The sequence below is a fragment of the Pagrus major genome, chromosome 9 (assembly GCF_040436345.1).
Source record: "Pagrus major chromosome 9, Pma_NU_1.0".
In the NCBI taxonomy this organism is placed as follows: Eukaryota; Metazoa; Chordata; class Actinopteri; order Spariformes; family Sparidae; genus Pagrus; species Pagrus major.
In genome coordinates, this window is record NC_133223.1 from 17,732,926 (window position 1) to 17,746,631 (window position 13,706).

At 38.6% G+C, this 13,706-nt stretch overlaps 1 protein-coding gene across 4 annotated transcripts in view; it reads left to right on the forward strand.

Annotated features, from left to right (window-relative positions):
- LOC141002656 (obg-like ATPase 1) overlaps positions 1–13,706 on the forward strand; it is a 51,426-nt gene that overhangs the window by 5,193 nt on the left and 32,527 nt on the right. For 3 of the 4 annotated variants that reach the window (XM_073474024.1, XM_073474025.1, XM_073474026.1), the window contains exons 3-4: positions 1,172–1,315; positions 2,749–2,876. In XM_073474024.1, coding sequence (XP_073330125.1) covers positions 1,172–1,315; positions 2,749–2,876 — 272 coding nt within the window. The remainder of the gene's footprint in view (positions 1–1,171; positions 1,316–2,748; positions 2,877–13,706) is intronic. The other variant, XM_073474027.1, reaches the window with a different exon arrangement.

Sequence of the window (13,706 nt, forward strand, 5' to 3'; positions counted from 1 at the left end):
ATGTATTCCTTATAATACACTTATTATAAAATGACATATTTGCTAAGAATGAAAAAAATTAGTGAGTTAGATGTTAGAAGCTCCATTTGCCCCCAAAAGATCCAAGTTTTATATAATTTGTTATTTATTAGCTTGCAGTATCTAAAGTTGGAAATTAAATTAAGGCATATTTCTAACTTTTGAGTCGACACTGATCAACTTGATTTTTAATTTAAAAAATTAATTTGTGAAATAAATTAAGATCCACTTATTAGCTCTTTTTGGAGCTTTTACCTTGTTCAGTCGTAATCGAGTATGGAACCATCGTTACATGACAGGTCTATAGATTTGTAATGTATTTCACAACACATATCTCGTCTATGTCTTGCCTCCCTATAAGAATGAGTTTCCACCAGCCACCAGTGAAAAAACACACTAAAGTCTCACCTGTAGCCTCAATATATGTCACCTTTCCTGTTACTGACCAGGATGTTACACTGTAATTAGCATTTTACTAAGTGATTGGCTGTGTAATTGTTCTTATCATTAAGAGCATTTTACACCTGATGACGGTTGAAGTGTTACTGTGGATTATCTTTCTTTTTTCCTCCAAGGTGACCCAACAACAGCCTTCAAGTACACGTTAGAGAAACAACCCAGCTTCATATAAGGAATTAATGCCTGCTCTTTAGCAATCTTGAGCAATTTCATGCCTATAGGACTTAGCAAACAATCATTTCAATGTGAAGCACCGAGTGAGGGGATAAAGATGGAAAGTCCTGGATTATAGTTAACTGCCATGCCATTATTACTCTTAGACACTTGCCATTGTCTGTAGATTTTGAAGTACACTTGAGCTGCTTGTGCCATAGAAAATAAATCTCTCTCTGGTCACAACATGGGGCGGCGTTTGGCTGATCCCGTTCGACAGCTGAGATCTATCAGAAAATGTAATTTGCCCCTCGATTCCATGTGCAATTGATCTATTATAGGATTATCTGACCTTGTAATTGGACATAGTATTTTTTGATTCAAATAATCAATCTATTAGAATAAGCCTTTTCCTTTTAGTGCAGACAAAAAGACAATCTTGCATAGTTTACTAGTGTTTCAGGACCATACTACCAAACAGTCGCGCTCTGCACACCAGCCGTTTCAGACGGCTTGGCCTCAATGCTGTTTTTATTTTCAGGAAGTCAACCTTTTTCAACGTGCTGACAAAGAGTCAGGCTGCAGCTGAAAATTTCCCCTTCTGCACCATTGACCCAAATGAAAGCAGAGTGCCCATTCCAGATGAACGCTATGATTTCCTCTGCCAATTCCACAAACCTGCCAGGTATGGGGTCACACCGTTCGCCTATTATTCACACTTCAGATCTGTAGTCTCTGACGCTCGTCTTGCTATCGGTATGAGAAAACATATAACAATGTTGTTGACATGTAGCTGCCAGTATTCTGTATGGTGTATGATTGCTGCTCTACTCCGAGGTTTTCTGTCGAGGAAAAAGCTGAAACGTCTGAACCTCAAACACCTGGTTATCATACACATTTGTATAGGCTGTTAAAGCAGGTTGAATTCAGATTTGCTGTGCTATACTGACAAATTAATAGGGAAATTCTGACTGACATGAATTGGTATGTTGAATAGCACACAGCATTTCAGTGCATGAATTCTTTGCACAAGAGCTGATCTCCTGCTTTTTAAAGAGCAGCATGAATCTCAGGAACACACTTGTTCTGTCCTACTTGTGTTCTTTACTGCAACTTAAACTAATCAAAAACAGATGCGACTGCTATTAATAAATAAATACACCAGTAACCATCAAAGCAAAACATATTTGTGCAAGAAAATGCAATTTTCTACAATAACTACCTGAGGCAGGGTGACATGTTCCTTACTTACCATCAATATGGACATTGTAGTTATTTTGAAATGTGTTTTATGCGTGACTGAAAACAGTCCCCAACAAATGCGCTATTTACTACAATATATAATAACACCATGCATATCTGTTAAGATGTCCACTTAAGTTGTTTTTTTTTGTGTCGATTAAAGTCTATGTTATGTTTTGAGGGTATAATTTGAGATAGTTTTGCATTAGAATATCTGTTTTTCTCCACTTCTTTATGTATATATATTATATATATTTGGGAGCAATCTGTTCAACTAACCTAACTCCCTACCATTTAATGCAACAACATGCAACAAGCGCTTGGTCCCATTTCCCGTGTTGGGAAGTTGTTCCTCTGACTTTGGTGTGTTAATAAGCTTTTAAGTGGTAATGCGGACACAAGATGGACGCTATGACGAAGATGTGTTGTATTTTATTGCTCAGAGCTTTTAAACTTGTCGATAGCTGTTTGAAGTTTGAAGCTTTATTTTTCAACCCAATCGCCAGAATAAATGTTGGCAAACTTTGCGTTTCTTTAGGTCCAATTTTCAATTTCATGTTGTGACAATGCTGTGCTTATGGTCTGGTTAGGTTTATGCACAAAACCACTTGGTTGTGTCTCTGCATGTACGATGTTGAGTCGGTAAGTCGAACACCAAAATTTCCCCTGATTCTTCTGACACCACTTGTACACAATGAAACTCAATAAATAATGGAGTCATCAGGATTTATCTGAAAAAACAAATAACATTATATAGAAACGGTTTGATTTGACCGTTTCATTGTAGGATAATACAAGCAATTTCAGTTTGTGTTAAGATAATACTGATGATGTTTAAAGTCTTCAATGAATTACCCTTTATCCTTTTACTTCCAGCAAAGTCCCAGCATTCCTTAATGTCGTTGACATTGCTGGCCTGGTGAAAGGTGCTCATGCTGGTCAAGGCCTGGGAAATGCCTTCCTGTCCCATATCAGCGCCTGCGACGGCATCTTCCACATGACACGTGAGTCACAGGTTGACGGTTTTTCTTTCCCTCACAGGATTTCGTTCCATTAACAAATCACATTAAACATACACCTGCGAGTTTATCTTACACTGTATATTTTACACTGCGGCAAAAGCAATCTCACTGGCAACATTTGGTCGTACTAAATAGTTCCAGTACCAGCTTTTTGAATGCTTCGCTCGTAGGGCATCTTGTGTTGTGGGTGCCAAGATCAACATCACAGTCAGGAATTATGAAGTCAGACCAAACCTCACATTCCTACTGGCAGGCTCTCTAAATGAGAGTCACAGAAGTGGGAAGTGAAAGAGTCTGCGCCTGGTTTAGGCTTCACACAATCACGAACATATTCTGAGGTTTGGAAACATCACAGGAGAAGCACCACATGATATTGTAACACGATTCCCAATGCCACTTTTGATTAAGTTTGGGTACAGTGAGCAGAGGTAAGTAAGATATTAATAGAGATGTTCCGATAACAGTTTTTCCTTCCCAATGCAGTCTCAAAAGTTACTTGCTGTTTATGGGTTTGACAATTTGTGGGCTAAAAAATGTGTTAAGTTGCCGTGCACAGGTGTACAAGACGCTGCTGAGAAGAGGCAAGAGCCTGTTTCTCATAAATAAATTACCTATATACGTTATATCGGATCATGCATAGACTACACGCCGATACGCGATCTAGCATTTACAGAAGCATTTTGTAAGATATAGCCAGAATTTTAGTTCAAAACATTCAAAAATGAACTTCTTCAACAGTGTGAAGAAACAGTGCTGACCTTATGTCAAAGACATCTATGTACTGTGTTGCAGAGATGTCCACTGAAGTTTGCATGCTAGCCAGCTAGCCCCGGCCTGTCCTGTTTCATAATAGCCCTTTGTACCAGCAAGACCCTGATAACCACCGTAGTTTCAGCTGGGAGATGTAAAAGCGTTGAATTCACTACTAAGCCTAATGAGTAAGCAAAATAAACTCAGGAAATGTTATGTAAGGAAATATCTACGGAAGCCCTAAAGGGCCATGCATTCATACATTTTATTTCCTCCATTTTCCCGTGATAACGAGTTAATTTCATTTGTTTTCTCGAGATCTCGAGTTATTATCTCGAAATAACAACTGCCGTTTTCCCGAGATAACGGGATAATTTTCTTGAGATCTCGAGATAACAAAACTTTGTTTTCCAGAGATAACGATATAATTAATTCGAGATCTTGAGAAACCAAACGACAGTGTAGTATATTAAATCATTGCAGGAAACATCATTCAGTGTAGCAATGTCAGAGGAGCAGGAGCATATCGATCACTGCGTCACATATCTTTTCAATCAAGGCCTGACAGGCTGAAATAGCATTATGCCTTGCTATTACAGATAATATACACATTAGTGTGCGTAATCTAAAAAGACGGTTAGCAAGGCTTCAGCTATATCGGCGGCGCAATCTAAGTGAGCCTGATGTGGTCTTTAACTACATAGCTGACCAGCTACGAGGTCCCGGGCGTCTCCATAATCTCAGGCCTATCATATCACAGTCATTATCTCGAGATCTCGAATTAATTATATCGTTATCTCGGGAAAACAAAGTTTCGTTATCTTGAGATAACGATATAATTATCCCGTTATCTCTGGAAAACGGCAGTTGTTATTTCAAGATAATAACTCGAGATCTCGAGAAAACAAATGAAATTAACTCGTTATCACGGGAAAACAGAGGAAATAAAATGTTTGAATGCATGGACCTTTAGGGCTTCCGTACTTTATACCTATTTTTCTTACTAAACAGAAAAATGCAAATCTTCACCTTTAGAATTCAAGTTTCTCTCTTTTACCGAACAAAGGTGGTTGAAATAAATCCTCAATTCAAAGCATAAGATGTGAACATACTCCAAGTTTTCACGCTGTTTTTTGCCCACTGCTGATGTCTGAATAAAATCTCCCCCTTCTCTGCTGTTTCATGCCTCTCTGTACCAGCCAGTCGTGTCTTCGGAGTCATTGTGTCAATTGGAGCTACAGTAATGTAGGGCCCCTTAGCTCCACGGTTTACTGGTCTATTTGCTAATGCTAGCTCGCCACTACAGCTAAAGATAGCTACAGCAAAGAGTAGAGAGTCTAATATAGTGAGAAGCAGTAGGCCTAAGCGGATTTATGCTGCCCCGTATTGTTTTGAAGGTACTTTTCAAATTCTGTCCATTTCCTACAAATTACACTTTTGTGGCAGCATTGGAGGCATTTCCAATACTGGTATCGGTATTAAGGCAACATATTATGAGAGTAACAGGTTTATTTTATTTTTATTTTTATTTTTTACACCCTGCATATCTCTAAAATGTATAGTATAATGAAAGATAGATTTGTTCTATTGCCACTGCTTATAATACTGTTGACAACAAAAATAGTGGAAATGGTAATAAAATATATCCAGACTTATTGGAAATTCTGCCTTCTGTTACTCAATGACAGTACAGATGTGATTACCTCAACAGATTATTCACAGCCCGTCCCTCCGTGAGTCAGGCTTCACTTTTCAGGTCTCCCTTTGTCTCAAGTTCCTCTGTGCCTCTGACACGGTCTTTGTCTTACACAATTTAAGTGTTTCACGCTAGAATAATTCAAATTACGGCAACTGAAATGAATGCAGAGGGCCTTTTTAGAAATAGCTGAATTTGTTTACTGATTGTATGCTGTTATTGACTTTGCCACTGTGTGAAAGGAGCTCTGATTAGAGAGTCAGCGGTGGCAGGCATGGAACGGCCGGATAGAAAGGTTTAGATTGAGGCCATTTTCCTATATTGTTTCCTGAGTTGTCTCTGTGTATCACTGACAAATGTATTACTTCTGTTTCAGCACAGTTTTCAAATAGCCTTTAACTCTGTGTAGTTTGTGAGAAGAGGAACTAGAAGACCACCCAGACTTAAGTAATGATTTACCGAGTGGACAAGGCATGTAAGGTGAGACAAATGAGATTTTGTCTGTTCAGTTTTTAAGGACTTTGTTACAAGTAAAGATACAATTCAGTCAAGAATGTGTTAGTCCATCTCTTAATACTTCGTATAGCCTGTCTGTGGCTCTTGATCAAGGTTTTGGTTATCTAAGACACTGAGGCGATTATAAAAATGATTAAAAACACTGTCAATAGCCTTCTATTAACAATACAAAGCTAAGTGTGAAAAGTGAACTAACTAAGGTTAGAAGCAAAGGTAACATTACTTTGGAGTCAACTCTAAGATAGTTAAGTCAGTCTTTATATTGTTAACAATATTTTCCACAGTGTTTTTTATTTTTTTTACCCATTTTTAAAAATCACCAGTGTCTTTGATAACTGTCAGCTATATTAGCTAGTCAGGTAGCACCAACATTAGCCAGATTTTCTGGACTCAATTAACGTCATGTTACGTAGAAGAGCTGCCAAAACTGATGCGCACTGTTTTGTTTTGTTAAACTTAAAGGTGCTATCTGTCTTTTTAGTAGCTGACTGGCTAACCTCGCTATTGAGTTCAATCACTTTTCACAGATAGCTTTGTTTGTACTGTTCATAATATTTACCTCAGTGTTTTTGATCATTTTGATAATCACCAAAGCGTCATTCGCTGTTGCACCAACATGAGCCGGGTTGTCAGAGCTCAGCTAAAGTTACGTTACATGGAAGAGCTGCCAAAACTGACGTAGACTGTTTTGTTCTGTTTAAATTTAAGGCACTATTCCTTATAGTAGCCAGCTAAGGCTAGCTGAGTGGCTGACCTTGCTCTCAATTAAAAAAATAGTCAATATAGCTCGAAACACAAAAACAAACAGGAAATGCTATTAGTTATGTACAAAGCTATGTGTGAAAAGTGAAGTAACATTACTGTCACATCAACTCATGATAGTCAAGATAGTTAATTCACTTTCCAGTGTTAGCCTCATATATATTGTTAATAGTATTTACCACAGTGTTTTTTTTATTATTTTAAATCATTTCAATAATCACCAAAGTGTCTTAGAAAACCATTAGCCATGTTAGCTTGTCACTTGCTTTAGCAGCGACATTAACCGGATTTTCAGAGCTCAGCTAACGATACATTACGTTACAAAGACCTGCCAAAACTGACACTGAAACCTTGTTATTTATTATTAAAAATGATTACGAATGTTCATCATCTTGAAAAGTGTTACTGACATAAGGACGAAAAAGCACTGTAGTTTGGAGGCGAGGGAAGTCAAGAGACTTGCACTTCCCAAAATGGTTGTACATCAACCATATTATGAAAGTAGAGAATAAAAAAAATACAAAATATCATCAACCTTATTCTTTAAATGTCTTTTACAATGCATAGCCTATTATAGTGTTATCACATGTCCAGAATTATTCTGTTCATTTTAAGTATACATTATACTTAATGTGTCTGACACCATATGTATCTCATATACATCATTATGTACATGGTTAACACCCACAGTTCCTTTTTATATGGGCTAAATGTATATGCCAGATCCTTACCCGAAACCAACTCTTTTGTTTCGACTCACACAAAGACGACAAACATCCTCAACAATCGGAAATAGTCCGATCGACAGCTTCTGCTCTCTGTGTGTTTACATCTATCTGCTTTGGCATGCCATTGTTTCCACTGTCGGAGAGTCCTTGGAAACAATGTGGTATGTTTCACAAGTTAACCATTAAAAATAGCTGGTTTTGTTTTGTAATTATATCTATCTAGTGTCAGGCAGACTGCAATGTTGCAGCCACTACTTTTATATATCTTGATTATATGGTTGTGGTGGATCTCACTTTTTCATGTCTGGAATGGTATGTTTCTTTTTTTGTCTTTGAATTACTAGAAGGCTTTATAAAGATACTACAGCCAGATGCTCAGCGTTAGTGACATGAAACAGCTTGAAGAGATCAGCCTTCATTCTCTGCCAGTTCTGTCTGTGAAATATTTATCTATGCCAGGCGTAGGAATTAGGGATGGGATAATATGAAAATCAATCATCAAAATATGCTGAAAACTCTTATAACGGCACTAAAAAACATACTGAAATCCCTTTACAGTTTGGTAAGAAACAAATATTCTTATTGCATCACAGATAGGACACACATCCTTTTTGTGATGAACAATCAAACAATCTTAAATTCAGTTATCATAAATCATAAGGTCCCCCTGCATAAATCAAAAGGACAAATAAATGGTGAACACCTCACTGTTGTTCTTTAGTTTGTAATCAATAATATTCTCACACATCCGATTTGACTGTTTTTGTGGGGATACAATGGACAAGTCAAGCCCATTCGAAGATTTTGGTTTTTTGAGTCACTCGTGAGGATAGCCATGATTGTCCCGATTCATGGTTATTTCCAATAATGGAAATTTTGTTGTGTATATATCCCAATCCGTGTTAAAATTTTCTATCTTCCGTCTTAGTTGTGATTAGCTAGTTCTCAGTGATGTGACCTAGCTGTTCACCCAGGAGGCCTGTGTGTGTGTCCTGTGTAAAGACAACAGTCAGTTTTGATTTATCATTTTTAGTTGATATGTTGTTATTTTGTTGTTGTTGTTGTTGTTGTTGTTGTTGTTGTTGTTGTTGTTGTTGTTGTTTTCAGTAGCAGTTTGGTTAGATTTGGGCACCAAAACTACTTGGTTAGGTTTAGGTAAACATCATGGTTTGGTTTAAAATACACCCTTTTTCTCTGGCAGTCAAAAAGATGAGTCGAGACAACAAGTACTAGCCAATCACAATGCGGTATAGGTCTGTTAAAAGCCTAAGACATCCATAGAAAAGTTTGGTTGCATCTTCCCTTGGAGCATGTGCAGAATACTTACATACCAGACACGTTATGATCCACAAAAGTTAGGCATGATACAAAATGAATAAATCTCCATTTTATGTTACGTTTGCTACCATTTTGACTTTAAGCCTGGTGGAGATCTGCACTCACTGAATGTACTGTTCTAGTTTTATTACCTATATTGGGTGAAACTTTAGAAATAGTTAGCTTATACAAAGTTACAGGGGTTTTACAAAGGTGTGAAGGTGGAACAGGTTACCACATTGTATTTTATATATTTACATCTTTTGAAAGGATTCGTCTTTTTCCAGGGATTTTCCTCCTGAGGCCTCAGAATTCCCCCAGTAGCGTGCACGTTAAGAATATTTTTCAACCCCTAATGACCTCGAAAAGCGCTGCATAAACAGTGGATTTGCTTTCAACAATACCTTCCAAAAACTATTAAGGCGCATGATGACATCCTGAAAGCTGATTCTGTTGAATGACTGGTGCTCCCCGGTCTCATAACAAAGTGGTTTGCAGGCTGAGTGTTCCCAGTGCTTCTGCGGTGACTGGAACAAGGCTGGATCCTCGCTGTCTGAGACAAGACACAGACATGTTCTACTTCATCTGCTCTTCTGTTCCCTGCGAGCTACTCTGCCAGCTCACCTGGCCTTATTCCCAGATGTTTGGTTTCCAGCAATTAGATGTTTGAATGCTCACACAGTGTCCTCCCGTCACTGTAGAAATGCTCTGGTTCACTCCTAATGAAGACTTATTTACGGTTGCGCGACACTCAGTAAGAGTCTAGCCTTAAGATACTGTGGTGTATCTGCAGGGACGGGCTGTGGTTGTGGGCAGCCGGCTGGAAAGGAGCTGTTATTTTTGGCAGAGACTCTTCTCTCACTGTGAGATTCATGCTTTCAGCACCTGAACTCCTGGTTAAGTTACAACTCTTCCCTCTCCTCCTCTACTGCCTGAGGTTCACTATAGGCAGGGTCGCCCATTTCATTAAACAATGGTTGCAGGTATTAAAGAGATAAACTTAATAAGATTTTAGCTATAGAGGAGATGTCACTTTGTTGTGTCCTTAATAGAGCTGTAGACTCTAGTCCTGGAAACCTGGAAAAACACCTTCATAAAACACCATTGTTGATAGACTGTTCCCCAACTGAAACAAACAAATTCTGCATCAGTATTCATGAATGTACAATTTAGTTTTGAAATCCTTGGTCAAAAGTCACAGACATGGTATTTCTATGCCTCCACACCGGTGAAAGCAGCGGCCGGTGGCATCATGTTTGCGGGCTGTCAGTCCGTCTGTGCGTCGGTCTCATTCTCGTGAACGTGATATCTCAGGAATAACTTGAAGGCATTTCCTCAAATCTGACACACAAACGTCCACTTAGCCTCAAGAATGAACTAATATGAATTAGAGGTCAAAGGTCAATCATAACTCAATAATTTAAATAGCTAATAATGTCAAATTTCTAACAAATATCTAATAGGATCAACTGATGAGATTAAGTTAAGGTCAACTTCACTGTGACATCATAATGTTCTGCAAAAACACTTCTGGCCATCCTTTAACGCCATAACTCAGGAACAGAAGGGGCGATTGTGACCATATTTCACATTTTGAACTGAATTGGTGACTCTAACTAGGCGCCCACTTTGAAACTGTGGTGATTGTGTCACTCTTTTGTGCTGCCAGGTTGAAGATGTGTGTGAAGCATCCACATCTTAGATTTTTTTCCTACTTTTGTCTTCTCTTATAGACATACAGCAGCAGTCCACCATAGCTCATAGGTTTTGCTGAGTTTGAGCTTCAGGTGATTGTCAATGCACCATGTGATGAAGCTCCTTTGTGCGCCTCTGTAAAAATCTAGGTGTAGGCAGCATGTCTATCGCCAGAAACATTCACTGGAATCATACATGTCAATAAAGTGATCACTTCCATTTCACCAACAGACGCACTTAATACCTCTTTACTTGATGTAAACTGCAACTTGTCTGGTGCACAGAGGCATACAACCCCAAGGCCATCTTGTAGTTGAACATTAAAAATAACATATATTCACATACAGCATATAATTGACAAGATTATCCTACAGAAACACGTGTTTTAATGAAGATAGAGGCCTGTTCGATGCCCCCTGTGCACAATGATTATTCATGATAACAAACGTAAGCCAAGTTTATTAACTGCGTCTGTAAGCCGAAATTTATTGGCTGTGTGTCTATTTCAGTTTTTTGATTGTGGCTAATGTGATCGAATCAAAGTGTCAATCAACAACAAATTGACAACAGTTATCCCTCTCCAGGTCCAATTCATTCACCTCTAAAATATATAACCTTTTAAAAAGTTTAAATATCAGACTCATCATTGTCTGATGAATGTCTGAATCTGATGATAAAGAGTGAGTTAAATAAGTTGGCCTTCACTTTGCTCAATCTGGAAGGAAACTGTATTTCTGTTTGGTTGTTGCATCACTCAGACTTCAGCCCACACTCCACTAATCGCTTATACTGAGCAAATCAAACTGATTGTTTAGCTGCAGGCTTTAAGAACAAACTGGATTGACTATTCAGACAGAGATGATTTACGGCCAACCTGCCTCCCCACTGACGCCAGTAATGGCTGCTCTCCAGCAATTCTGCCTCGTCACTCATCAACTCACAAACTCTCAAACTTGACAAACATCCAGAACACGTCATCCCAGCCAAGCGACTTCAGCAATGAGTGAAGTTATCAACAATTCAGCTGCTGAATCACTTGTTGCGTTGATGCATTAATTGACAAACAACACGAACAAGTATGATTTTTATGTTTTCTGAAAATATTCTACTCATTGATTATTTAAAAGGGAGAAATCCTCCAACGGGAGATAAAAGTATACTAGAGTGAATACAGTTACACACAGAAATTACCTTCAGTAATTTAGTGTTTTTCACATATTATTAACCTATTCACTAAAACTATTTGGTGCTACCTTGTCCAGTGTTGATATATTCTTTTATTCACTTATGTCAATTTAATACTTTCACTGAGGAATACTTTCAGATGTACAAATACATGCTATCATGCAGCATAGTCCTTAAACAGCAGGACAATGTAGTTTTTAGCTGGGGTAAATAGTGCATTTGTTGGAGACTATTTTTAACCGCAGATTAACACACATTCAGTGCTTTGTGTATATTTTCGAAACCAGAATGGTGTACATGGGATTGCCTCACAATGAACCACAGGTTATGTCACAGTGAAGAAGCACATCATTTAGTATAACATTGTATATTTGCATATTGAATTGTATATTTGTCGTCTTTGCGATATGAACATGCACAATAACACATTGCAAAAGAAATGCGATGAATGAGAAAAAAATCTTTTTATCTACAGGTACCATGCGTTCACACTCAGCATGCAAACATTTGGCCGTCAGCTACCCTCAGATGAATTGGCATCAATTTTTTGGCGACTGTGAGATTAGCCAGCACGATGGCTGAAAAAGGAGAGTAGAGCTTATATTGTCATCACAATTTGAACAATGTTACATTTTCGTTGTATCGTACAGGCCTAATCACCAGTTACCTCTTATTCTAAGACTGATTTGGAAAAGTATTTACTTGTGTGGTTGGTGTTAATGTGGTGGACCCAGTGTGGCAGACAAACATAAAAAATGTTTTTTAAAAATACATTAAAGGAGCTCTGTGGCACTTCTGTGTTGTTGTTTGAAATTAGTCTAAATAGTCTGTTTACTACATATTCTGTACTGTTGCAACAAAGGCAACTGGTTTATAACGAACAAGCGGCCCACTTCCTACACCGTACTTGAACAAAATGAAAACACGGCGGCCTCATGCTATATGTGCTTCCTTGTTTATGTTAGTTATTGTTTTAACCCATACTGCAATTCTACATCTGCATCATTCAGCTGTGAGGATCAGCCTCCTTTTGTGTGTTTCCGGGCCGTGTCGAGGAGCTGTCACAGCATTTAAATGAGCATTTTGCTTCAGCGAGAATGAAGAGTTTTTGTCAGCCTCCACTCATCTTGGATGATTAGAGCAAAATGTCTACCCATCTTGACTGGAGATCGCCACAGCTCCAGATAACATGCTCGGTGATTGAAGGTCGCAATATTTTGAATTCTAATGGGGCTGCAAGATGAATTGCCTGAAATAGACTGTAGAATCTTCCTGCTTCCTCCTCGTGCCCCCCTTGCCTGTCCGCTGTGAAAAGAACCACTGGGAATGGCAAGGCCCGATGATCATAGAATTATTGGATGGTGATTCTAAACCCTTCAAAGAGGAGTTGCTATGGAGATCTCGCTCCAAACTGTGAAATGATTCACCTTTGAAAGGCTGGAGGGCCTGAAGGCTGAACACATCATTGTTCAGGTGGCGGTTGGTTAGAAAATTGCTGGTGCCTGTGCAATCAGCAGCACTATAGTAGTTAAGGATCTAAAAAGGTTTGTTCTCTGAATGATGTGGGACAACAGTGGTGTGCATATGTCGGTCCCTTTCAATCAAGACGCTCTCAGGCTCCGTGGTTTAACAAAGTAAATTGAATGACAGAGGTTAAGCTAATGATAAGGGAATTAACACTGTTGTTTTCTGTCAGAGTTCATGGAAACTGGAGCCGCCCCAGTACATCCACCTTTCAACAGCACACAGATCAGGCTCATCCGAACAGCTTTGCCCCTACATGTAGTTTTTTTATTTTACAGGCAGTCATATGAAACATGGTGGAAAGATGCACCTTTAAAACTCTGCAGTTGACAGTAGATTACATAGGAAGTGGAGACACCTTGCAAGGTGCTGATATTCATACTATCAAGCTCTGTGATTTCACCGTGATCTATTTTGAAAGATGGGATCATGAAGAAAACATGAGTTGTATCCCTGAAGGGCTCAAACCCACCACTTTCTGGTGTCAAACTGCTGCTTAGCAGCCAATAATTGACATAAGAAACAAGGCTGAATATGCCACAAACTCTGTTACAGAAGCAGCTGTCAATTCCATGTATCCGAAAATGAATGTCGAGACGATATTTCCTGAATGAAAGTGTGTGCATTGCCAGTGTTTTT